General features: G+C 41.0%; 3 protein-coding genes across 5 annotated transcripts in view; 1 reads left to right on the forward strand and 2 right to left on the reverse strand.

Annotated features, from left to right (window-relative positions):
• Window positions 1–264: 264 nt before the first annotated feature.
• On the reverse strand, window positions 265–6,771 carry qrsl1 (glutaminyl-tRNA amidotransferase subunit QRSL1). Of its 2 annotated transcripts, XM_061063306.1 has the most exons (11): window positions 6,632–6,771; window positions 4,534–4,693; window positions 4,357–4,455; window positions 4,173–4,269; window positions 3,846–4,007; window positions 3,592–3,767; window positions 2,894–3,006; window positions 2,434–2,626; window positions 1,445–1,562; window positions 1,112–1,317; window positions 265–785 (listed from the first exon to the last, which is right to left on the reverse strand). In XM_061063306.1, the coding sequence occupies exons 1-11, from the start codon at window positions 6,653–6,655 to the stop codon at window positions 568–570; spliced, it is 1,566 nt and encodes a 521-aa protein (XP_060919289.1). In that variant the 5' UTR covers window positions 6,656–6,771; the 3' UTR covers window positions 265–567. The 2 variants fall into 2 exon arrangements, with proteins under 2 accessions (XP_060919289.1, XP_060919290.1); XM_061063307.1 differs by lacking the exon at window positions 6,632–6,771 and having other exon boundaries at window positions 4,524–4,661.
• Window positions 6,772–6,820: 49 nt separating this feature from the next.
• Window positions 6,821–19,829, forward strand: rtn4ip1 (reticulon 4 interacting protein 1). The gene is made up of 9 exons (XM_061063310.1): window positions 6,821–7,383; window positions 8,932–9,083; window positions 11,091–11,159; window positions 11,812–11,936; window positions 12,237–12,285; window positions 13,792–13,928; window positions 14,178–14,361; window positions 19,317–19,409; window positions 19,609–19,829. Exons 1-9 carry the CDS (start codon window positions 7,110–7,112, stop codon window positions 19,732–19,734), a joined length of 1,209 nt encoding a protein of 402 aa, XP_060919293.1. The 5' UTR covers window positions 6,821–7,109; the 3' UTR covers window positions 19,735–19,829.
• Window positions 19,830–21,462: 1,633 nt separating this feature from the next.
• crybg1a (crystallin beta-gamma domain containing 1a) overlaps window positions 21,463–26,434 on the reverse strand; it is a 50,348-nt gene continuing 45,376 nt past the window's right edge. For both annotated transcript variants that reach the window (XM_061063286.1, XM_061063287.1), the window contains 7 exons: window positions 26,322–26,434; window positions 25,555–25,687; window positions 25,304–25,443; window positions 24,445–24,568; window positions 24,059–24,217; window positions 23,151–23,313; window positions 21,463–22,275 (listed from right to left, as the gene is read on the reverse strand). In XM_061063286.1, the coding sequence (XP_060919269.1) occupies window positions 22,187–22,275; window positions 23,151–23,313; window positions 24,059–24,217; window positions 24,445–24,568; window positions 25,304–25,443; window positions 25,555–25,687; window positions 26,322–26,434 (921 nt within the window). In that variant the 3' untranslated portion in view covers window positions 21,463–22,186. The remainder of the gene's footprint in view (window positions 22,276–23,150; window positions 23,314–24,058; window positions 24,218–24,444; window positions 24,569–25,303; window positions 25,444–25,554; window positions 25,688–26,321) is intronic.

The raw sequence follows: 26,434 nt of genomic DNA on the forward strand, positions 1-26,434 counted from the left end.
AGATTGTGTTGGTTTATCTGGAACTGTAGACCACTGAGAGCAGGTTATTGCAGACTGTGCAAGCATCCATTGCCTAACTTTAAATTAGGGCCAGTTTCCAGCTCTGTAACATTAACTGAACGATTACAACGTAACATTTCTGTTATGAACAAACTGCCCGCATGATTCAATTTCGATATCAAACGTTTTCAGAGAGGATTTGAGAAGAGGAAGCCGGATGCTGAATTTAAGGATGTTTGCAGAAGCTTGATAAAATTCTCAGAGTACACCACATAAGACTTCATTTTAATGTCATCACAAGAACTAGAGCCAAGCTGCTAGCATTATAACATCCCCAAGGGGTGTGGGAACCCCTGAGCACAGGTCCAAATAAATGACCCAACTTTAGTGTTTATTCTAGCTTCACCTTCAGACAGCAAGCAAAAACGTCATCTGTCTGTACATTTTATTTCATGAGGAAAACAGCAACACAAACGTCCTGAAAAGGCATCTCATAGGCAGAAAATGTCCATTTCATTTGCATGGGCCATTATGTCGGCCACAAGTCCCTTGTGTTTACAGTTCTCCTCATGCAGCTGAAGTCTGCTCCCTCTTGGCCACTGCAGTGTCATTCCTGCACTCCTTGGTGTCTACGTAGTCACTGATTGAGGGAAACCCAACCCTCTGCTCCATCCATCGGGCGACACTGAGCAGCTTCTTTTCCTGGAGCATAGGGCCGATAAGCTGCAAGCCAATGGGAAGGCCCCGTCTTGATAAAGCCGTTGGCACAGACACGGCTGGGAGACCTGAGAAGATAAAAAAGGGAGAAGTTATGGTAGAGGTAATGATGAGGATGTTGAGGTTTTGAAAGGTTAATTTGGAGGCTGATTAAAGGCAGGAGAAAGTTTGACTGAACGTAAACACACTTCTGAGTTACACTTCAATCTCCCATCAGTAGACAGAGAGAACTGGCTACTTCCTCTTTAACCATGTCCTTTATTCTTTATCTTTCATATAGGGTGGGAACAAACGTGATGAACTGTTCTGTGTGAAAGGTGTGAGTGTAACTTCCTGTATCCTCCCACGCTTGTTCACGTGCATTAACAGTTGTTAGTTTTCTCTCTCTCCGTACCTGCCATGTTGACGGGCTGGGTGAAGACGTCCTCCTGCGCGCTGCGTGTTCGGTTGTCTTCCTGCTTGAAGTCAGAGTAGGCTGCTGCATCGGTTAGAGTGGTGGGCGTGAGCAGGATGTCCACACCTGAGCTGAAGACATGCTTGAAGTCATCTGAGATCAGCCGGCGGACTTTCTGAGCCTTCACGAAGTAGTGCTCGTAGTTCCTGGCAGGAAAAAACGAAAGGGCCAGGATGAAATTTAATGAAGTCTACTTGGGAATGACCAAATGTGCTTCCGACTGAAGGATTAATGATGAGAGTTTCTGAGAACAGAAAACATGTGTTATCTTACTGTTTGAGTAGGAAGAAGTTCCCCGAGAGTATTCTCCCCCTCACAACGTCGTTAAAGCCCTCATGTCGGGTCGCAGCATACATGGCCTCCGTCGAGCTGTCGACTGCACTACGATGACCTGAGAGATCAGAGATGTAAATGTACTTATTTTCTTTTGTATGTGGCAAATATTTCAAACCCTACTGGCATGCACTGGGCTGCTTGCAACATCATATGAGGGAGAAAAAATTACTGAAGGATTACACAAAATAACACAAAAATTATACTGGTGGTCAATGTTGCAAGTGAAAGACACTACCTTGTTGTAGTAAAAGGAGGCTGGTGCCTTCAAGAGGAGGAATAATTGAATGTTTCTAGTTTAAAAACAGCATATTCTTCTTAAATAACAAGGTCTCTGTAGAGCTCTTTTCTTTTATGTCAAATACTAATCTGGTTGGCAATGCCAAAATTAAGCAGTTAAGAAATACTAAATCCAGGGTCTGCATCTTTCAGAGGGCCAATAAAGGATGCATCTGGTGCATCCTTTATTGGCCCAACAGATCCTGAGATACATTGTGTGCAGAGTGAGCAGTCGAGTAATACGCTTTTAAATGTAAGTCATTTGTTTACACTCAGTTGAAGAGCTAATCTACTCATTTCAAATAACAAAAAGGCCTCGAAACATCAAATCATCTTTATAATAATACGATATGTTGCTTGATGTCGGCTGCGTTAGATAGTTCCTGTGCAGCTGTTGAGGTTGCTAGGCGACAGGGGAAGTGCTTAGAAACTAAAAAAGTGAGTGCGGGGACAGCTGGTCACACAAACGGGGAACCCTCCTTAGATAAGACCGTCTCATTTCAGATCAGTCTCAGGGGTCTACACAGCCTACAAAGGATGCTACCCCTGAACTGAGACACCTCAATAGATAGGGAACTTTTGTCTCTGTGATAATGTGTTTAGAGTCAGAGCACAAGTTGAAGAAATGGGAAGAGAAAACTGGTTCATACCGTATTCTAGGCCATCAAAGCGGGCCATGTTGGATGCCACCTCAGTGTGGCACAGGACGTGGTAGCACACGATGGAGTACTGGGTGTGGGGGAGGGACACCTGCTCCACTCGAGCCCCCGCCCGCTCAAACATGTCAGCGACACGACTCCACTGTGTCAGAGTCTCCTCGGACAGCCCTGGGGCGTGGTACTCCTGACAGACATTTTAAAAAAAGGACACACAAATCAAATTTCCAATTCACTGTGAGGTTTTCAAGAGTTAGGATTCAGAGCCATCTTCATGTGCATGTAATGAACTCGACAAAGATTATTTAGTAACACTGCCTCTAATTAGACATGTACTCTTTTAAATGTTGGTTTGAAAATGCCCTTGAAATACTTAGATCTTTGATGATTTAAGTGACTTTTGAAGTGCCAGTGAGGCGGAGATAGTGGAGAGGAGTTGGAGGTCTTAACTCACCTTAGGGATGCCCACACAGATGTTCTTAACATCAAAGTCTTCAGGTAGTTCTGTTATTGATGACGCTGCAGGAATTGTTGTTGAGTCTCTGATATCAAGGCCTTGGAGGATACCTGTGTGACATGACAACAAAAAGCCCAGGTTAGCTCCATTATTGGAGGTAACCACTGGATAAATAAAGACTTGTGTGCCAGTTAAGAGAAATGGTGTCAAGTATTAGTTACAGAAGTAGCTTACTGAATAAGTTCCTGCACATTTACTGAAGATGAAGGAGTGCTGTGCATCAAAACAACTTCATTATTATTAATAATAATTAATAATATCTCCATAATAACAAAGTGCAACATTGAAACAAACAGTGCAATAATCTTGAAAATGTGTGTATATATTCCATCTTACTCTTATTTGAGTAAATATTTATTGTACCTATTATTGATATCTTACTTACATTCCTATTCTATTTGATTAATATTTTTATTACTATATTTCTACTGCTATTTTGTATATTTTGGAGCAACTGTAATGATCGAATTTCCCTCTGGTATTTCTGATTCTGATTCTGATATCACTTCACAAAGTGTGATTGAATTTACAGCTCTTTGTTTGAAGGAGAAAGCTGGAAAATGATGGCCATATTCCTCACTGGAGGAACAACGTGCCTACAACAGTGTTACATCATTTCATAATTGGTCTCCTACCTAAGACAGTGGCTGTATCGCTGACACTGCGGGTCATGATGCCTGGGACGTCCATGGAGTTGACCAGGGGGATGAGACCGTGTCTGGACAGCAAACCGTAGGTGGGCTTCAGAGCTACAACGCCACACAGCGCTCCAGGGTTACGAGTAGAACCGCCCGTGTCTGAACCCAAAGCCCTGCCAAGTGATCACAGAGGAGCTGGTCAATATGAATTTTGAGATCAAACTTTTTATTTTTTCTTTGAAGACCCTTACAGGTAGCTGGTGAGTGAGGCTACAGCTGCAGCACTTCCTCCAGAACTTCCTCCAGTGACGACCCAATCGGAGTCCGGCTGTGCCCCTGTCTGCTCTCTGAAGGGAGCGGCGTAGCTCCAGGGGTTTCTCACTGGACCGAAAGCGCTGTCAGTGCTGCCCGCACTGAGAAGAATAAAGAATTAAGAAATCAGAAAATTACAATCAGTCTTATTAAAGTGGATTCCACATTTCTCTCTGTAACTGTACACAGGTGTAAAAGCTTCATCGAGATATTAATCAGTCTAATTCAGACTAAACTCTATTCTGACATTGTTAGAATGGATCTACCCCATAGCAAACTCATCCATGTTGGTCTTCCCCACGAGAACAGCCCCTTGATCAAAGAGCTTCTGGACCATGGTGGCATTGTAGGGTGGAGTGTAGTCTGTAGAGAAAGCAACGGGAGGTTTTCAATGTGTTGGCACAGAGAGTAAACTACAAGGGAAGAACTTTCACTGAGGTTCACACAAACCTTTCAGCATCCTGGACGCACACGTCGTCCTGATGTTTTCTGTGCAGAAGTTGTCCTTTGCTGCAAATGGGATTCCATCCAGAGGACCTTTGGGCTTACCTGCAGGAAGACGAGATTAAACGGTAACACGTGCACCTCTACAAAGATGACCTTTAAAAAACACTCACTTGAACACACCTTGGAGGAGTCTCGTTTCTGCTTCTTGAGCCTGCTTCAGTGCCAACTCCTCAGACACAGTGATGTAAGCGTTAAGGTGTTGTGTTTTCTTGATGCGGTTCAGACACTTCCTACAGAGCTCTGTTGGGGAGACTCTTCCCTCCCTGAGTGCCAAAGACACCTTTAATAAACAATGAGGAAACAGCTGTGGGTTAATTTAAACAACGGCAGTGTTTGTGCGAGTATGACAGTGAGTCAGGATCCAAACAAACTGAAATAGTAAAGGGGAATCTGTTCATATCAAGTTCATTACTTACACATGCCTTATGGGGCTGCACAATAAATCACAGTTTTATAATTATCCCAATATGAGCTTTCACCATACACACATTACAAAAATCTGAATCTATCGCAATAAATAAGAAAATCATTTGATGTAAACACACACTGCTCTCTCATTCAGCATGTTTACATTTTATGCCCTCACAATCCTCATGCTGTCAGATGAAACTCAAGCCAAATGCTTAAAATGTAATGGTAAAAAAAGAAGCTTAATTTACTCTGGATTGACAAGAAGCATGGTGCAAACAGCTTTATTTATTTATCAAACTTCATATCATTATGAAGCATGAAATAGATTAAAGTTCAAAATAATTAAATTACGGTTGTAAGATTCAAATGTCAAATGGCCATATTCAAGCACACACAAACTCACAGCTTTTGTTTGGAATAACTTCCTGTATTTTTCACATCGAAATAAACAACCAAGAAATAAAAGATATCACAATGTCACTTCAATTAAAGAAAGACTTTCTTTACTATACGGCCAACAGGGTACCTGGTGCCCAGCCTCTGTGTTCTCAGATGAACATACCATGAAAAATGAATCAAAACTCCTCGGCACACTGAAAATAACTTTACTGTATTTTATCGCTCACAATAAAATACAGTAACGTTATTTTCAGTATCAAACTCAGACTCAGCTTTCTTTACTATATTTAAGGTCAATTTTAGGTTTTACAGCTTCCTTTTTCTATTCCATTATATGGATATGCATCATATCATATCATAAAAAAAGAGAAATGATCTGTAGATATATGGTGCAAACCAAAACTAAGAACATACTGTCTCATAAAGGATTGCTACAGTGTAGAAGCCTCTGCTAAATTTAATTTAACCAAAAGACAAAGATCCCTCTGCGCTCAGCTACGTTCAGGAACATTGCCTTTAGCTGTAGAGACCGGCAGGTTTAATTCCCTTCCAGAGGAAGACCGAGTTTGTTTGTTGTGTGAGTTAGGAGAAACTGAAAACAAGAATCACTTTCTGTTTTACTGCCCGATGTATGCTGACATCAGGGATGTTCTTTTTAAAAGAATGTCTTCAATTTATGTTGATTTCTTTTGGCAAGACGATTATGAAAAACTTGAGTTGTGTTTTAAAAAAGGAACCTTTGTTATAGCAGATTTAGTTTGTAAAGCCTGGGAAAAAAGACACAACACGTTGTTTAAGACTGAACTGTGACAGGAGCCGGCAACTTTGTAATGTTATGATTTTTAAATGTGAACCACTGCAACTGAATTCTTTGGTGTCTTATAAGCCCATGAGGGTTGAGCACTTTGTGTGCATGACACCAAAATTAATTCATCATCATCATCATATTAAAGTAGTAATGACTAATATAATACGTCTGTAGTTTGATCTTTTGCTTGTTTTTCACTATTATAGTCATTTTAACATCGTTTTACAACTATAGTGTCATTACTGCAAAATGAAAAGAAAAGCCAGCAGTTAAAGGAACATAGTGTTGTTCATTGTAGATTGTTAACTGAACACTAATGTATTTCTTTGGAGACTTTATAGTCAACATGTTGAGCAGGTTTTTTCCTCTCTAGTTTTTTAGTGTTTTATGCACATTTATGCAGTTTAACTTCCATGACTGTGTCCAGAATATATAACATAGTCTTCAAAACGTTCTTGACAATATCTCAGACAAGCAGAAGTAGCACAGACACTAATATATTTCACTTCTGTTGTGAACTTTCAGCAGAAAATGTGAACTAAATGCAGCACAAACACAGTCAAACAAAGGCTCGTAGAACAGGTGAATATCCGCACTAACCTCTCTTATTGTCAGGCCAAGCATGTTTGTAGAAATTCTGTCAAAACCTTTTAAAAATGAAAACAACCTTCGTAAAGTGTGCAGCACAAGCAGGCTGCCATGTTTGTTTCGGTCATCGGGAGTCTAACAGCAGCTTCTGTGATTGGACAGCGGTCGTAGAAGGTGCACGCTGATTGGTGGAGAGGCGGAACGTTCCCCGAGAAGGCGCCGGTCCAGGAAGTGGCATGCAAAGGAAGAGGACATGGATTAAAAAATGTCCTTAATTCGGGAAATATTGCGGTTAATTATATAAATACGTAGACGTGGTTGTATAAGAAGGACATGTCTCCAATTAGAAGGCGGTTCTGGCTTTTAAATAATTAAAATAAGTTGATAATTTCGCTCTGTGTTTCTGGTTCGCGTGTAACAGGGACTGTTTATCTCTGCTGAAATACAGCTGATCCTTTTTGACTTTCTTGAAGCACTCAGGAGTTGTAAGATGAGTTGTGTTGGTCACTTCATGTACAGTAGGTGTTTGTTTCACCTCAGTAAAGTGAAAACATCGGTGTCCTGGAGAGGCAGCCAAAAAAGACTGTTTAGCTGTACAGAAACCTGCAGGACTGTCATGCCTGCCTGGGTTATAGATAAATATGGAGGCAATGATGTGCTAAGATTCACTAAAAATGCCAGCTTCCCCATAATCAACTACCCCAATGAGGTCATAGTCAAAGTGTTTGCAGCAGGACTGAACCCACTGGACGTCAGCATGAGAGGTGAGTCTGCAGACAGTGTGTGCTTCTTTAAACTTACATCTCTATATTATATATGAAGGTCAGCTGTACAAATGTGTCACAATTGCAAAACACATTTGCCAACATCACATAACTAAATGCAAATATATTTCGTTATACGCAAATACACAAAAAACACTATTTCCTGAAAAATCAAAAAACAATTCACTTACTGCAAAATAACATTCACATTCTGCTGCAGAAGTTTAAATATTTTTCACAGGTGAAATATCTTTTGGAGAGTATGAAATATCTTCAACAGATTTTTTGCATGTTAAATATTTTTACACAGAAGGTGAATGTTTTGCATGTTTGCATTTACAATTTTTTGCTTTGTGTTTCACTGAATATTTTCTTACAATTTTTTAAAAATCTATTTGCATTACATGAAATATATTTGCATTGAGTGACATGTTTTTGGTGTCTGGGAAATGTTTTTTGCAATCATGAAATATATACAACCCAATTTCCTCAAAAGATGGGATGTTGTGTAAAATGTAAATAAAAGCAGAATCTGATGATTTGCAGAATATTAAGTCCCGATATGTAATAGAACATTTCACAAAGTCAACATATCAGTTGTTGAAACTGAGAAATGTCATTGTTTTTGGAAATTGATTCAATAACAGTTACTCCTATCATCATATTTTTTTTATAATTGAAGGATTCAGAGAATCTGAGAAATGCAGGTGACAAGGCCACTAATTATTATCGGGTTGCTATGATTGACCTTTGAGTCATTGCATCACTTTTTCCTCATACAAAGTGTTGTTGAAAGAAAAAGTAAAGCATCAGACTCAGAGTGATAAACAACAGACAAGGCCCTCTCCGCACTTTTGTTGCTGGCATCAAATTCTAAATGGATACAATCTTTAAAAAACACAGACACTCCTCAGTTTCAACATTTGATATATTATCTTTGTGCTGTTTTCAGTGTGGGAGTTTTGAGTTTGCTAAATGGAAATGTAAGTTTCATAACCTGGAATGAACTTCTTGCATACTGAAGGGGGTCACTGTATTTGAAGTTGGTTATTTTGTGCTTTGCGTGAGATGCAAGTTAAAAAATATTAAGGACGACGAACATGGATACAGCACGGTCTCTCTCATCTTATTTGGTCTTCAATATGCTGCAGTGTAAAACAGTGCACACACACATTACTCTGCACAGTGAAGCTCTAATATTCCAGTGAAGCAACAGTGAAGAAAATGCAGTTTTATTTTGAGAGGAGCAGGTCATGGGTCATGTCAAAGTGTTTGGTATTCAAAATAAATACACACACACACACACACACACATACTACAGATATATATAACATTAAACCTTTTCCCCTTAGTTTAGCGTCTCAGCCTGCTTACATTTTCTCAGCACTAACAAAGTAAAGCCGAGGCTGATAATAAAGTCATACATTTTCCTGGTAAATACATCAAAGGCATTCAATGTTCTCTAATGACCTTTATTATTCTGTCATGTTGAACTGTTCTGACGCTCTAAACGTGGCTATAATCAGAGAGTTTATCTCCCCCTGTCAGGTGGTTATGGCGCTGCGACACTGACTATGAAGAGAGACCCTCTGAACATCAAACAGTCCGGCAGTGAGTTTCCTCTCATCCTGGGTCGGGACGTTTCTGGGGTCATCATGGAGTGTGGCCTGGATGTGAAGTACTTCAGAGAAAGGGATGAGGTAAGAACATTTAAAAAAAGGTATTTATTATACTGGTCCATATTAAAGTGGTGTGTATGTGTATCAGTTAGGGCTTTGATTGGGTAAGAATCCAGAGGTGTGACATATGATACAGGAGCTATCATTCAGTATATAGAGATATTGGAAGCAATGACAAACTAATTGTTCAGAGATTTCTGCTTAGTGTTTTCAAAAATAAAATGCATTGTCAGCACTTCTCTTTATGAAGTCTGAGCAAAGCACTTAGAATCTGCACTAGTTCAACTATTCATTAAATAAAAAAAAAACAGTTTTTCTGAGAATTGATAGAATTATGAAAAACACATTTGTTTGTGGTACCCCAGTGGATGAATATGTTTCTGGAATATCTCATGTAACAGGCAAATACAACCTGCAGAGAACCTCCCCTTGTTTATGGAAACAACTTGTTCCTGCACACACACACTGAGTCATGCATGAATAAAGTATGAGGGTGAAGTTTATTGTCAGGTGTGAAGTAAACAAAAACCTGAAGCTGCGGAAACCACAAAACATGTTGAAGAGAGAGGAGAACCATTCAGAAACATCACATAACCTGTGGTGATGAATCCTGGTTTCTGAACAGGAAGGCTCAGAGCAGAGTCTGTGTTCTGCAGTATCACTCTGAGCATGTCGCTGGTTGAATCACCTGTAGTGCAGGTGTAGTAATAGAGGACTGTTCTTGGCTGACATCAGGCTCCGCATTGCCAGTCGAGCGTTATCACCACAGCGTGTCTGAGCTCTGGGGATCAGCTCGTCCACTTCTGGCCTCTTTGTCCAATCTGTCACACGGATCCGTTCCTCCAGGATTATGCACCATCATCCTGGCCTGATTTAGAAACATGGCACGACTCGGGGCCTTTTAACGTCTTAGCCCAAAATTACCTCAAAGTTACACCGGCACATCCCATGAGGCATCAAACCAATCAGTCGATCTTTAATTGTATGGCGCCCATTCATAGGACACTTAACAAAAAGAGTGAACACAGCTCATTTACATTTAAAGCTACAGACACAGAAACGGCCTGTTCTGAGCAGAGCTGAAATTTATAGGCTTTGTTTAGTTGAGAGTACAAATCGCCTTGAAATTAGTCTGTTTTTCTTTTTTGAGTGGGGATTTTAAGACGTTAAAATCCATCAGCGCCTCCATTTTCTCAGGAGACTAAAAGTGTTTGGTGTATGTAAAAACATTATGTTCATCTTTTACAGAGCAACAATAGAGTCCATTTTACGGTATGGCATCACCAGCTGGTTTGGTGTTTTAACAGTAAAATCTAAAGCTCAGATCCTCAGCCTGGTTAAGACAGCAGGGAAGATCATGGGAATGTGTGCCCCTCTTACCCCCCAGGATCTTTTTGAGCAGGCCACAATCACACAGGCCAAGGGCATTTTATTGGACACGTCCCATGTATTGCACTCCGAATATGTTTTGCTGAACTCAGGGAGAAGGTACAGGGTTCCTCTGTGCAAACACAACCGCTTCAAAAACTCACTAGTCCCTTTTTCAGTTAAGCTCATTAATGAGCAAAAAAATAGAGGAGGAACGGAAAACCAGGAGGCCCCCAATGTACCGATAACTGTAGACATGTATGTATGAAACCGTCTGGAGTGGCATGTGTACATGTGTACATGTGCACAGTGTGCATGTGACTGTGGGAGTGAGTGTGTGTGTATGGATACGTGGGCAGACGCTTGGGTGAACTGTAGCACGGATGGGCTAAGTGTTTTTTGCACATTTGTAATTACTGTTTTTATGTTGTTTTTGATGTATTGTCCATGCAGCAATTTCCCAGCATCCTAGACAAATTTGACTTACATAAGCAACTCTTAAAACAAACCGTTGAAAATCAAACGTGATACTTTCAGAGGGGATTTGACACTTTACTGTGTATATGAGGGTACAACTCTTGACCACGAGACCAGGATGTAAACACACAGTGGTTTTCTTTCTGTTTGTCTGTAAGTGTCTCTCTGTGTGTCTCCCTTCAGGTGTGGGCTGCTATTCCACCGTGGAAGCAGGGCAGCCTGTCGGAGTTTGTGGTGCTGAGTGCTAACGAGGTATTGGTCATGTGATGCACCGAATGATTGTTTCACGCTGATGCTTATATGATTCAGCACATTTATTCATTGAGTTTTAGGGCCTTGCACGTCTTTTGCAAGGATGCATTTGGACTCATTATGTCCTTATTGGAGAAACAAGACAGTGAATAGAGTTGTAAATCGGGGAGAGAGAGAGCGGGGAATGACATGCGGGGAAAGGCCGGATTAGAACCTGAGCCGCCTGCTTCGAGGTCAAAAGCCTGCGCACAAACTAACCTCTAGGCCACCGGTTCCCCGCACTTTATACATTTAAACCTCAGCATATCAGAAAATGTAAAACCTATGAGGGATTCATTTTGGTGTTTTGCATTTAAAAAAAATAAATGTAGTTGCTTAACAACAAGAAACAAGAAAAAACAAGAAACATGTACTCAATCATCTTTCTGATGGAGTGTTTTTTAACGTGACATATTCATGACTTTGTCTACAAATGAAAAGGCTTCCACCCTCTTGCTGCTTATCCTGAAATCATGCAAATAAAAACAAGGGCAGGATGTGAAAATCTTCTAAGGCACCACAATGCTCGTACTCAGAGCATGTTTACTATCTCTCAACTCAAGGAAGTGCTGCTTCTCTAACTGTATTCATTATAAATGTGTGTTGTGTTCAGGTGTCCCTCAAACCACAGTCTCTGAGCCACACCGAGGCAGCCTCCATCCCCTACGTGGCCACCACCGCCTGGTCCGCACTCGTTAACACCGGCGGGCTCAGCAAGGACAACTGTGCCAAGAAACGGTGAGGGACACACGGACAGACATTGTAACACACTCCATGTCCGCGTCCTGTAAGAAGCTGCCGGTCTTTGAAGTGGCCAATTATTTCCCTCCATCCAAGCTTAGCCCCCCGTTAGCCTCACAGCACCATAATGAGCCTCAGGGTGCTCTGCTTCTCTGGCAGCCTCTCTGTGAAGTTGACGCCTTAAAGCCCCGAAGTTCAGCTGACATGAATCCTAATGAGGGAGAATCTGTGCAACAATAGTGAGGAGAACATTGTCGGCACATTTCTTTACATCTGTCTTTTTCTCCTCGTCTGCAGGATTCTGATCCTCGGAGGATCTGGGGGAGTGGGAACATTTGCTATACAGGTACGGATGTCATCATGTAACGACCTGCTCTAAATATAAAATATATTAATATTTTCACAAGTCCTCAACAATAAACTGCAGTTTTATCAGTATCAGAATATCAGTATTTGCCATAAGCCCATGGCAAAATCTGAATTTATCACAGCAGATAGAAACTGTTATTTTAAGTAAACGAGCAATGCTTTCTTTAGCAGCATGCTTACACCTCACCTATCGCTCTGAGGCCTGATAATGGCCGTGCTCACACCATTTAGATACAATCAGATGAAGCTCAATAAGCTACCAGCTACCCTCGGATAAACTTAAATAGAATTTGGATTCAGGAGGGGATACAGCAGCAATAACATGAAGAACAGCATAAAGACTTAAAGGGGACATATTGTGAAAAATCCACTTGTACAGTGTTGTTGAACATATATTTGGGTAACCTGAGAGTCTACTGACCCACAACATGTGAAATAAACCCATCCAGTTCTTTGTTTGTGGTCTGCATAAATCTTACAACACAGAGAAAAATGCTCCGTTTCAAATTTGCTCTCCTTGTGATGTCACAGTGGGATTCTGGTAAAACAATCCCCTCACATCCCCTGGTATCTCCACCCATGGACTCCACCCCCAGCCTAGAACAAAACTTTTGCGCAGGTCTGCCATTTTTATTCTCGCTACAGAGGAGTGATGTCTACAGGGGAAAACTCAGGGGGGGGGCTCATTACATTTAAAGAGACACACACACCAAAACGGAGCGTTCTGAGAGAGCTGGTTTATACAGGGTCACAAACCTCCTCTGGTGCTTGATTCATGTTATATTTTGACCAAAGCACAGCACAGATGTTTCATTTAGATCACAAGGGACTGTTTGAAAAGCTGGAAGAGGGGGATAATATGTCCTCTTTAAATAGAATTTGGATTCAGGTGGGGATTCAGCAGCAATGACAGGTATTGTGTTATACATGAAGAACAGCACACAGACATAAAAACTGTTACTTATAGCTAATATGAGCTTGTTAATAGTTGTTTAATTATCACACTGTATATATATATATATATGTATATATATATGCTTTTGATGTCGTGTGTGAAGCCCTTTGAATTGCCTCGGTGCTGAAATGTGTTATATGAATAACCTTGCCTTGCCTATATGGTTATGGCAATATCGATCAACGTTATCACACATTGCTTACTTTTTTTCCCACATCTTGCGGGCCTACTGTTCACAGCAGTGTAATAATAAACATGAGCGCTGATCATGAAATAAACAGTGGTGTTGTGAACGTCTGTTTGGCCTGTCGGGTTTCAGACTCGTCCACAGGCCTCTCCTCCTGACCTGAATACTGTAGCTCACATTACACAGACGTAACACTCATCAATCATTCATCGTCTGTGCGTCTCAAACATTGGCTAACATTCTTCTCCCTTAAATAATCCAAACCTGATCTTGCACATGACTGACATGATATCAATGGATACATCAATAAAGCAATTTTTGGAACGATGCTTTGTGTACAGATGCTGAAGGCCTGGGGAGCCCATTTAACTGTTACCTGCTCCCAGAATGCCGAGCGGTTCGTTCGGGGCCTAGGGGCAGACCATGTGGTGGATTACACTGCTGGACCTGTGGAGGAGCCGCTCAGAGCTCTGGAGAAGTGAGATACCCCACTTTACACACACACGCACACACAACCTCTTGTTACCAAGGCAACATAGTCTCCCCTGTTGCAGCTTATTAGTGCATCTCCCCTCTTCTTGTCATCTTCCAGTTTGTCCTTTCTCCTCCCTACCAGTATTTGTAACTTCCATTTTCTTACTTTTGCTCAATGACCCCAAAAACATTCTGTCAGCTTCTTTTGCCTGTGTATCTATTTTTTACCCATAATACCTCTCTTCCCTCGTAGATTCGACCTGATCCTGGATAACGTCGGCGGGGACACGGAGCGCTGGGCGCTGAATCTGCTGAAGCCGTGGAGCGGAGCCAAATATGTCACCCTTGTAACACCGTTCCTACAGAACACAGACATGCTGGGCATCGCCGATGGCATGCTGCAGACTGCTGCAACTATGGCCACCAAAGCTGTCAAGGTAAAATCTTTAAAGAACAACACCATGCTCTTTGATTTATTGAATATTTTTTACAAAACAGCAGCTCTATTTCAGTATTTATTCAAATTAAGATGTTGACCAGAGGGTGCTTTATGAAAAGATCCATGAATGAACTACACCAGTGGTTTCCAACCTTTTTTCCTTGGAGCCCCCTCTATTTTTATCTGAAAAGCTGAGCCTCCCCCCCCCCCCACTCAAACACACACAATCACACAAACAAACACACACAAAAGTGCTACATTGCTGTCAAAAATGAAGATAAACAGAAGAGACCTAAATACAGGAGAAACTTCACTTCACAAGATCTAATTTTGACAACTTCAGAGCAGCCAAAGCCTCCTCCCCTCGGGGCCCCCAGATTGGGAACCAATCATCTACATCACTCTATGTTGCTGCAGGTAATTCTGCCAAGAGAAGCGTATTATCTCTATTCTAACACACAATGTATACACATCTAGGATAAACTTGAAATATTTGATTCTTTGTATCTTTAGAATCAAATATAGTATTTATACTGTACAAACAGTACAAAGTTTTCGCTGCACCTCATTTGAAAAAGGATCACAGTGTTGACACAGCGAGCTGAAGATCATGACTCAACTTCATGACACAACACAACGCCAGCCATCCTGAGAGGGCGAGATTAGCACATACTGTAGACACGCTAGAGCACAGTCAGGGTCGACCTCTGTGTTGAGTAAAGAATGTGTATACATGCCTCTTGTTCTTCTTGTGAATGTTGCTGCTTACAGCTTTTTGTGTTAGTAAAAACTATAAAAAAGGAATTGCTTACACACTTTGCTATGCCAAAAGAAACAATGAACATTAGAATGATTCAATCCAACATGAACTGAATGTTTCATAGAGATCAAATCTTTACTGAAACATTTGACACAGATACAGATTGTGTCTATGATCTTTTCTATGAATAGTTAACTTCTACAATCAGAATGGATCACAACTGTATTTATTCTGCACACTTGACGGCCAAAAGTCTGTGAACATCCCAAGGAAGTGTGTGGACACCTTCCTTCAGATGACACACGTAGGGATTGCAGAAGACTTCATTTCTAAACCAAAGAAAACCCAGTTCCTTGACATACTGTCACACTGATTTCCTGAAAAAGATTTTCTATCAAGACTTTGATACCTGGTTAGTTAACACATCAGTTATTTCCTTCAATCCTGTCGGTGCAGAGCAGAACTTGCATGCTGTGCATTTGTGGCTTGTGTGTGTGTGTGTGTGTGTGTGTGCTCGTTTCACATCCGTGCACTCACCACCTTTTTCCACTCAAGATCAAATAGGAACATGCCTCAATGTCGGTGCGGCAACAAGCAAATTGAAAAAAACATCTTCACTTCCTTCCTGATTCTTTGACCGGTTACACCTAAAACCAAATGAAGTGCAGAGAAGACAGGAAGTATAGGAGTATACTTGTAAGTATGTGTGAGGTAGGAGAGTTAGCAAGAAGCTACCTCAAAAAAAAACTATATATATAATATAAAAATATTACCTTAAAGTATCCTCCAACAGAAAAATATAAGGGTATAAATATATGGGTTTGATCCCCAGCTCCTGCAGCAACACGTCCGATGTGTCCTTGGGCAAGACACCCCATAACCCCGTATTGCTCCCTCTGCTTCATCAGCGGTGAATCAACATGTATGAATGGATTAGTTAATTGATGGACTCATTACAGAGCAGCCTCTGCCATCAGTGTGTGAATGTGTCGGTGTGACCTGCCGTGCTTTGAGTCGTCAGAAGACTAGAAAAGTGCTAAACAAGCTCACACACATTTAACTGTTTTTAACCGCCTTTGACATTATCCTGCTGTCCTCTTCATTTTCATCCAGTATCCCTCTGTCATCCTCTCCTTTGGTTAATTTACTTCGGTTTATGTTTCACTCGTTCTTGTCATGAATGCCACGGTGAGGAGTAATGAAGTGGTGATGCAATAAGTCAAACTGGCAGGTGAATCTATAAAGAGCGATATTTAATATTGATACTTGGTGCCAGTATGTGGATTATTGTCTTGCATGTATGATTTTTGCTGTTAATATTTTGATATTTTGTCCCACCCCTGGCATCAAAGAACCTACAGATATCTTCAAACTAGTGCAAAAATGTATTTGTCTGACAGAAGGATAGGATTGCTTAAATTTAGCATCTCATGCTGTCTCCGTCATCTTGAAAGATCTGAAGGGATCGAGACCGAGACAAGACCCTGAATATCAATTGAAGATCATCATCTTGTGTTTAGGGGGCGTGTCACTTACTTAGACCAAACTACAAATGAATTGAAGTTATTTGTTATTTTAGAAAGGGCCGTTTTTCCTTCTAATCACAGTACTGATGTGGAATAGTAGCCTGTCAGTGGTACCCTTGACCGGTCTTGGTTTAAAATCTGGAATCCGCCCAGTCCGAGGCCGAGTAAAAAATGCTGTCGATTCTGTTGATTTCCCTAACGTGCAGCTCTTTAAGGTGGATATCCTCAGTTTGGTACGTCTGGCAATAAAACAGTGACCTCAGTTTAGAATGACAGTTGCGGTTTTGTTTCTGACTTCCTCACTGCCTTCAAAGTAAAGCAGGACTTAAAAACTTGTCGTGAATTCAAAACTGAAGAAAGAAAGGCAGGGTGGAGGGGAAAATAAGAAGTTGGGACAGCCCCAGAGAAACTTTGCCCTTTTCTTTTCAGAGTGTGTGAATGTCAGACTCTGGGGTTTGACCCAAGTGCTGAAAGTAAGAGGAGCAGAGCTGTACTCCATCACTGCTAACTCTTTCCTATATGTCCTCTATCCTGTCCATGTTAGAGAAGTGTGCAGCGTCTTTTCCCTCTCTTACAAATCCTCTTCCTCCTCACAGTGAGGAAAGTGTTTCCTGCACTGAAGTGTCTTTGTAGTGCTGGAGAAATGCTCTGCTTTTAGTTTCTATAGTAGAGAAATCAACAGCTGTGTCCCATTCACATTTTTGAACTTCCTCAAAAGATTCTTGGGGGTACACCTTGGGCCTCATTCAGTCAGTGTATAAGAGTTATATATACTCTACAACAGCATTGTGTCTCACATTTTGTCTCCAGTCAGACCTCAAATGTGACACAGATTATCCAGACTGACGCAGCATGATTCTGTTTGTTTCAGATTTAAAAACATCAAATATGGAAAGAAGTGTTGTCAAAGTACCAGAGCTTTAAGTGTCAATACAATACAAGTAGAAATCAAATAATATGAATACCTGTTTTGTTATCGCAGCCATAAAAATAGATCTGAAAAACTATAACACTAGCTACATTTGTATTATTATTAAACAGGAGGTTTTGAAAAGTATCCATTTATAAAAAACTGTTGACAACTTAAATGGAATGACACTTCACACAGCAGGATGATGTCACATCGAGGTATAAAGGAAAGGAACAGGAAGCTCAATCTACTGCACATCTTCAGATCTCTCACCTCCTGGTTCACTCACACACACACACACACACACACACACACACACACTTTACTTTGTCTGTTTAAAGAAAAGCAGGCAGAGCGCCGACAGCTGGCGTGTTGTCACTGTGTCCTCGGTTTTATAATGGCCTCAAGGAAACATGTTAATTAACTCTTTTCTTCCCTTCAACACCTACAAAGACACTCACACACATACACACACACACACACACACACACAAATACACACTAATGTAGGTCAACCATAACAAAATGGAATCCAGCTCAGCCGTTAGGGGAAATAGGATTAATCACCACCCAGTTGGTGACACACATGATCCTATTGGTTTGAGTCATGAACGTTTAAATGTGCATATGTTTATTATATACACACATACACATTAATGTATGTGTGTATGCTGTTGTACAAAGACAGGGAAATAAGTGATGAGAAGGATCCGAATCCGATTTATTGGCCAGGTATGTGGGCACATACAAGGACTTGGGCTGGTTTTACATTCTCTCTCAATGTACAGACAAATGTAGCACACATTATAGAAATAAGACATCAGGTGATAAGATAAGAGAAACCTTTGTTTATCCCACATGGAGGAATGCACAGCAGCAAAGATCAACACATACAGTACATGTATCCATAAATGACACAAACTTACATACTCACACTCAACCTGCACACATTTTTAGATCGAAATTCAATCAAGTAATAAAATAAGTAAAATAAGATAGTCTCTTCACTTTTATAATGTCTGTTCAGGTGAAGCCTCCTGTCTTCCATAATGTTCACATATTGTTCCCAGAGCTGGACAAAGTCTCTCCGTTTGCCTTTAGCCTTGTACATATAAGTCTCTCCAAACCAATTACACTATAAAAGTTCCCTTATCCACATTCTCAATGTGGGAGCATCCACACGTTTCCAACATAGTGCAGTAGCTCTCCTGGCTTGCACAAGTCCAAAGTCCAGAAGTTTGTGCGTTTGTGTAAAGTCCTCTGGAAAATATTCCATGCACACAGAGTTTAACATTAAAAGGATTTTTTGTTTTAAAAACCTGTGACAAAGATTTTAAAATATCTTTCCAATAGTCCTGAATCTTTGTACATGTCCATAGACAGAAAGAAAGGTAACACAGTGCGCAATTAAAAGACTGAGGAGCTAAAAACAGAGCTGCAGTTTGTGTCTGTGTGTTTGGTGATCTACTGGGAGCAGGCTTGGTTAAACAGTCTGACTGCAGCAGGAAGGAGTGACCTGCCGTATCTCTCCTTCACACACTGCAGGTGCTGAAGCCTGTCGCTGAAGGAGCTGCACAGAGCTGTTACTGTACCATTGAGGGGGGTGGGAAACGTATATCAACCGTATATTTGTGATCACATCTTGTTTTTCAGCACGGTCAGGTTCACATTATGAAGAGAAAGAAGCTTCTTAGCACTCACATCAGTTGTGTCGATGCCACTCTTCATGCTTTTTCTCTCACTCTTGTTTTCTCGCAGCACCTCGTCAGAGGAGTTCACTACCGCTGGGGATTCTTTGCACCCAGTGGTCCTGCACTGGATGAAATAAGGGCGATGGTGGATGCAGGACAGGTAGGGTACATAATGTCTTCTGTCAATATTCAGATCTTGACTGGAGTAAAGAAAACCGAGCAGCATCCAGAAAAAAGCGTGCCTGAAGAAGCTACATCTCTTAACTGATACGGTTCTGTTGTTTGTAGCGTGATTCAAATGTACCCTCACATCTTGTTTTAGCTCTCTGCTCACCCTGCATCATTCTGCTCTCTGTCAGATCCGGTCCGTGCTGGATGAGACCTTCAGCTTCTCGCAGGTCCCTCAGGCCTTGGAGAAGGTGGAGAAGGGTCACGCTCGAGGAAAGACTGTGGTCCAGATCAGCAAAGGAGGAGGCGACTTATAGCACTGACTCTATGAGAGACATTTTTGAAATGAACTCAATGAAACAAAGACTAGAATTTAAAGGTATGCGGTTTGGAAACAAGATACAAATTTACTGTCATCACTGTGTGTGTTTCTTTGTCTATGGGTTTTGTTGCTTTACTGATTGTGTAAGTAAGAACTGCAGATGTGCTTGGATGCTTTAATTACTCAGTCTTTTTGTAGTTGTTAAGATAAAGTAAAGTAAAAAATAGTAAACATATGAGGTCTGTCAAGGTAATATAACTGAAAACAATGGGTTTGGACAAGAATCAACCTCAGGTGTGAGAAAGGAAGTCAATGCTGAGGTGCAGAAAACTGCAGTTCCTTGAGTGTCCACTTGAGGCTGACTCTAAAACCCCAGCTGTCCCATTAGGCCCATATTCAAATGTCCACTTCACAGCAGGAATTAACATGTTTACAGCTTGGTTGTAAAAAACTAATTTGGTACACAATAGCTCATTTCTTTATCGGTTCACACAGCAGGAGAGAAGATTAGTTTAAAGCTCATCTGTTTTGATTTAATAATCCTAAGAGTCAGGCATGATTATGGGCTTTACTGAGTTGAGTAACCAGTGGACACATTGTAGCGCTTTACCCATGCCTTGCCAAGAGGCATACCTCAACCTCTTGGCCTGTTTCTAGATTGAAGAAAAGGTAGGTTGAGGTAGCATTTGAAACATGGCGTGCACAATGGTTTCGGACAATGTTCATTCTTTTCCCACAAAAACGTCAAGACAGTTACAGGTACACAGAGCTTAAAATAAAGCAGCCTAACACAAAAAATCCTCTCTTCATGCATAGTTAAGCCAAAAGACCTCATTAATATTACACATATCACTTTATTCCAATGTGGTTTAAGTCTTCAAAGTTAAGTTGAATCAATGTCTCTCCAAAAACAGTTGGCCTATTTAACGTAGAAAACATGACTAAGCGGTTGTCAAAGACATGATGAGGTGTTCTTATACAACAAAACAGAGAATTTGATATAGTTTTTTGTACATACTTTATTAATCCCAGAGGAGAATTTCTGTTTTTTTACACTCTCTGTTATTGAGAGTCATGCTTCACACACACACATTGGCCCGGATCACACACAAACAGGAACTGTGCGCATGCATTCATGGAGAGATGTCAGAGCGGGCTGCTACACAGGGAGCTTGTCAGAGCGGTTGGGGGTTTGATGCCTTGCTCAAGAGCATCTCGGCAGTACTCTGGAAGTGACCTGGCACATCTCCAGCCACCACACCATCTTCCATACTTTGGTCTGCATCTGGACTTGAACTTCACCCCCTGGTTCCCAACCCTACAGATGGAGCTACTGCTGCCCCCCCAAATGACCGACATTTAAAGTGTGATGTTGTCCTTTAATTAAAAACTAAGTGATCTAAGTCAGAATTATTTCCATACTGATGAGAATATGTGAAATACCTCCAATATTCTCTAAATTAGTCAGTGTATGTTTGTTTACGCAGCAGTCTCATAACTCCATTTATTAGCCCTAAACTCTGTCACTTCTCATTTTTTCTTATTGCATGTCTAAATTGTAACTTCAGCTTCTCTATTTATTTCGTAGCAAGTTTTGTTTGTTTTAAATGCAGAGTGCTCTTATAAAATCAATTCCACTCCTAATCTATGAAAGATGAAAAAAGTCATTTGACCTTCAGAGTAATGTAAGAAAACCTAAACCTAATGACATCCACAACATGACTTCTTTAATTTCCTGAGAAAAACAATATTTTATTTAAAAAAAGACAAGAAATCAAATCAGATCCTTATCCTCGTGTAACAGTTCTTTCTTTTCATTCACATATTTACAATCAGCAGGGAGTAGAATCTTTTATTGAAGTTCTGCTAAGAAGATCAAACTATACACTTAATGATTCTGTACAAACTAAAGCAGTTTGCATGAAAAGGTCAAAAGCTATAAAACTAAACTAAAAGATATCAAACAATTTACAGGAAAATAACTGGACAGATCTTTGGAGTGAAGGCACAGCAGACTTCAGATTGCAGCTGACATTTTAAAGTATACATTCATATTTGTCAACATTTCTAAAGAGCAGACATTGGACCCCTGCAGAAAGAAGAAGTACCATGAAGTAACAAGCAGCATTAAGACAGGGCAGAGTTCTCACTAAATTCAGTGAAAACAGAGAGTGGGGAGTCGAAGTCTTTGGTGTATAATGTTCAAAAGTGAAGTTTCTAAACTCTGAAAAAGACATCAAACGACTGGATGTAGTGTTGATCCAGTTAATCGTTGCACTCCTCATCAAGAGTAAAAAAAATACGAAAGAGTGCAGTTTTAAATGACCCGCACTGGGTTCATCTCTTCGGTGTGGGCGCTACGGTGGAGCTGCATCACAGGGCTCAGTGCCTCTGGCGGAGCTGCAGCGTGGGGACCACAGCAGAGCTGAGCCATGTCTCCCATCAGATCACAGGATCTCCAAAGTCCACCTTTGGTTTAACTTGCTCTCATCGAAGGTGTTGAGGATCACCTGGTTTCTGTCATACTGTTGACCACCTAGAGTGAAAAACAAGTAAACAGAAGTCATTAAGAATAGATTGTGTCTGCATGAAGCTGCATCAATTACCATCACTATCTGCTCTGTCTAAAAGTTCCCTGATTACAATAATGATAGTACTGTTCAAAGTAATGTACAGATTGTGTATGTTTAGGTCATCCAGAGATGAAAGTGATGTCGTAAAACACATGATGAAACTTCAAGTGTGACATCACTTGTGAGTAATGTTGCACAGTATCCACCATCTCTGAGCAGACGGTAACATTTTCACTCTAACTGCATGCAGCTGATTTGCACAGAAAGAGGCCGATTTAGCCTTAAATAAGTTCACAATTGCTGCAGCACTAAAGCACAGGGATGTTTTTTGCGGTTAGGGCAGTGCAGTTAGGGAAGCATGTTTTGTCATTTACACAGGATAAGTTGGTAAAATAGCTGCCCAATTGTTTGTGAATTAGGTCCGTTTTTATTTATTTATTTATTTTTTATTTTTTATTTGTAAATTTTATTTCATTCAAACAAACAATAAAGTTAGGAAAAAACAAACAAACATAAAATCTCAAATTTTGAATGAAAAGGAGCAGAAAGAAGACTAATCTTATTATATCTGCCCCTCTTTCACAAAGCATTAATTAAAACATCAGTGTATAACAAATTAAACAAATTAGACTGTTGACAACAGGTGATAAATTGTGATATATCCTGTCATTGCACCACCTCAACACACCAGCAGAGGGAGCTGTTGGATTAGGATTTGGTCTCACCCATACACTGGAGGTGTACTACACAGGGAAGTCTAACCTTTCTTTACATTTTTTTATATTCTTTAATTCTATGCACTGTAACTTGACAAAGATTTTTTTTTCTGATATCTGACCTTTGACCTCCAGGACCAGGTCCGGTTTGAGGTGGCAGCGCACCAGGCCGTCTGCAGTGATGTTCCACAGCTGGTTCGCTTTTCCTCTCTCGGGGGAAACGCAGAGCCGGCAGCCCGCCATCAACACACTGCCCGAGGTCTCCAGACAGCAGTCCTCCACCAGCTGGAGGACCAGGATGAAGAGGCATTAGTGAGTGAGCAATAAATGTCTCCAGCAGCATGCACTTTAGTCATTAGAGACTGGTCAAACTGATATGGTAAATGTGCTTGATGATTGTTTACCACATGTGACAGACTCTGTATAAAAACCTTTTTAAGGTACTTTAAAAAAACAGTCTTCAGGTTACATTTCTAGCTACGCTCTTGAGCCTTGACTTGTTGCTTCATTTCCCACCAAACTGCACAAAAAGCAGTCTACACGTCTTTAGATCTGCAGCCGACTGGAAGACAACAGACAGGAACACAAACAAACCTCTCTTTGATGGAGGTCACCTTTATAATAAATACTGAGTCTGTTGGGAAATCAAGCTATCTTCCTGCCTTTCATACTGTCCTGAACACACCATTGTTTTCATGTACACAGCCACTTACAATAACAACACCGAACACAATAAGTATTGCATATGTTAAAGTGGTGCAGCAGTTCCTACAGAAAAGCGAAACGTCCACCAAAACGTCTTAGGATAAAAGCTGAAATTTAGATTTCATGTCTCTGTTAATGAAACACTTTTGATTCATCAGTGGCATCTGTTTGAAGAATTACATGACAAGCGTTGCTTTTGAGTCGAGCTGAATGACTCAAATGATCCTTTGAAGTGCACACAGCTCTGTTTGTCGTCCCCCGTGTGCTTTGGTAAGAGTTTCCTCTCGTGTGGGTTTAGTGCATTAGCAGTTTTTGTGTGTTGTACCTTGCAGGTAAGCTGCCCGTCCCGATAGACCCAGACCTGCTCCACCCCTTCAGTCTCCTCCACAGCCTGAACCCTCATCAGCTTGATGTCGTCCAGAGTTCCTGTCAGTGACATCACACATCCTGTTTCCCTGTTCTGCAGACGGAAGAACATCTGCTTCTGTGGAGGGAAACATTCAACACCACATGGGGAGAGTTGATTCAACAATACATGAGAGTGAGTGTTGTAGTGTTGCATGTTTTAGTTTGTGTTTTATCTATTACATCTTCCTCATATTTGAATTATTTTACATGAGAGAAACAAAATAGATGGATCAGGGATAATAACTTAGTCAGTGTATGAGACTTTGAGTCTATAAAGACCTGAACCACATGATAGTCTCGTACCTGGATCAGCGGACGCAGGGATCCTATTCGCTGCCAGCCGCTCATCTTGTACAAATCAAGCACTTCACCTGGCTGCAGAAGCAGCTGTCGACCACTGTAGTTACTGCCTTCATACAACACCCACCTGAGGAGAGGACAGTCAGCCGTGTGTTAGCTCAGCTTGAACTAAACAGCATCTAAAATGTGGTATCATGTGCACAAAAATAATCACAGCTTTACTTTCTACTAATACATTTGAAGTGCACATTAGTAGAAAGTAGAAGTAGAAATACATGTTGCCCTTTCACAACTTGAAGAGTGAAATTCCCTAAATTCAACACTCTGTCTGAGATCTGTTGAGTGACTATGAATGAATGGTAATGACGCAGCTTTTCTTTTAAGACAACAGATTACTGGCTAGGATTCCACAAAGGGATTTTTACTCATATCTGACATGATCATAATCTCTGACTGATTCTTGACGATTGCAGATACTGTAGATACTCTTGTCATTTGTCACCTTTTCCTCCCCAAAAACCCATTAAGTCTCTCCTGTAGTGAAATGAATATATTATTCCACTGCATGTTACAAACAAGCAGATGCAGAAATATTTTGCTTCTTAAAATGTTCACATTCACCAGACTGAATAAGTCAACTATGTCAGCTGAGGTTTCATCCAGCCACCTTCTATTCAACACGATTCTACACTGAGTGTCATCTTAGCCGGACAGTAGATTTCTTTTTAAATTTCAGGACAGTTCTAATATTTACTGATGTCATTATGTTCTGATTTAATCATGTATTCCCAGTACTTGTTATGCCTACAGTACAAAGATACTAAACAAGATGGTAGTAGAAATTTTAAATGCAGTGTCGTACATTCCTCCCTCCACCACCAGGGAGCGTATGCGAGCATCCAGGCCGTCCCGCAGCAGGTTCACAGCTCCTCTACTCAACACCAGCCTGCGACCTCTGCAGCCCTGCTTACTGAACAACGTGATGGAGGGCAGAGAAAGCTCCTGACAAAAAGACAAAAACAGAGAATTCATAACATGTCTCATCTATTGATCACACTTCTATTATCAGTTAGGCAGGGTAGCTTTTTTTTAAATCACACAGAAAGTACTCACAGGTCTGTTGGTCTGTATGGAGCAGAAAGTGGATTCTGAAGACATGATGCCCATGGCCTCTGTGTTGGGGTATTCTCCCTCCTCCAACACGTACATGTGGTCTGTGTACTGTGCTCCTCCATAAGCCACCCAGCTGACACACACACACACACATCATTACACTCATAACATCACTGTCAAATTGTTCTTCACGTTACCAATAACTACCCTCCCTCTTTGTGCCAGGGGCAGGAACATTTCTCCAACTTCAGGATGCAAGTGACACTTAGACATTTGTTACATGCAGTCTTTGGGGGAAATGCCCCTGATCAGTGTAAAAGCCTTTTCACACAAGAGTCCTGAAAATGTTGGTACATTTTTAGACTCATAGCAAACATCGTAGAATCAGACTCTGCTGCTTGATCCGCCATCTTGAATATATTATAAACAGACAGGGCAAATCTCCTGCTGTGTGAGAGGACAACTCTGAGAAATGTCACAGCAGGCTGTCTTAACATTTCCTAGAATTTGTCAGGAGTGCATGTGTGAAAGCAGCTTTTCAACATTTATTCCCAAGGATAACAACATGTCGCCCTGAGGAATTGGCGGATGCAATTCCTAAACACTTCCATTAGCATCCATTAGTCATTTAGACATTAGACCCCCTTTTGACTGAAACTGCAATACCCCCTTCAACCACAAGAGAGCTTTGTCTGATCATGTCTGATAAACGATGCCCAGAGAGTCACTGAACGTTCCAGGCAGTGTTTGGATGAATTGGTGCCTACCTGCCAGCCATCACCTTACAGGACCTGGGTATGAAGTCCTCATCCAGAGCTGCTGCGCTCTCCTCCAGAGCCACCAGCCTCCCCTGGAAGTCCGGCTCAGAATACAGTTTCAC

This window comes from Labrus mixtus, chromosome 18 (genome assembly GCF_963584025.1).
Source record: "Labrus mixtus chromosome 18, fLabMix1.1, whole genome shotgun sequence".
Classification (NCBI taxonomy): domain Eukaryota; kingdom Metazoa; phylum Chordata; class Actinopteri; order Labriformes; family Labridae; genus Labrus; species Labrus mixtus.

What these genes read in the sequence shown, in the direction of transcription:
- qrsl1 (XM_061063306.1), bottom strand. Translation starts at nt 6,655, where the DNA reads ATGCTTGGCCTGACAATAAGAGAG. An exon ending in TCTGTGTGGGCATCCCTAAG is followed by an intron (nt 2,627 to 2,893) that starts GTGAGTTAAGAC and finishes AATGTCTGTCAG; the next exon opens with GAGTACCACGCCCCAGGGCT. An exon ending in AACTTCTTCCTACTCAAACA is followed by an intron (nt 1,318 to 1,444) that starts GTAAGATAACAC and finishes TTTTCCTGCCAG; the next exon opens with GAACTACGAGCACTACTTCG.
- rtn4ip1 (XM_061063310.1), top strand. Translation starts at nt 7,110, where the DNA reads ATGAGTTGTGTTGGTCACTTCATGTACAGTAGGTGTTTGTTTCACCTC. An exon ending in ACTTCAGAGAAAGGGATGAG is followed by an intron (nt 9,084 to 11,090) that starts GTAAGAACATTT and finishes GTCTCCCTTCAG; the next exon opens with GTGTGGGCTGCTATTCCACC. An exon ending in CGATGGTGGATGCAGGACAG is followed by an intron (nt 19,410 to 19,608) that starts GTAGGGTACATA and finishes GCTCTCTGTCAG; the next exon opens with ATCCGGTCCGTGCTGGATGA.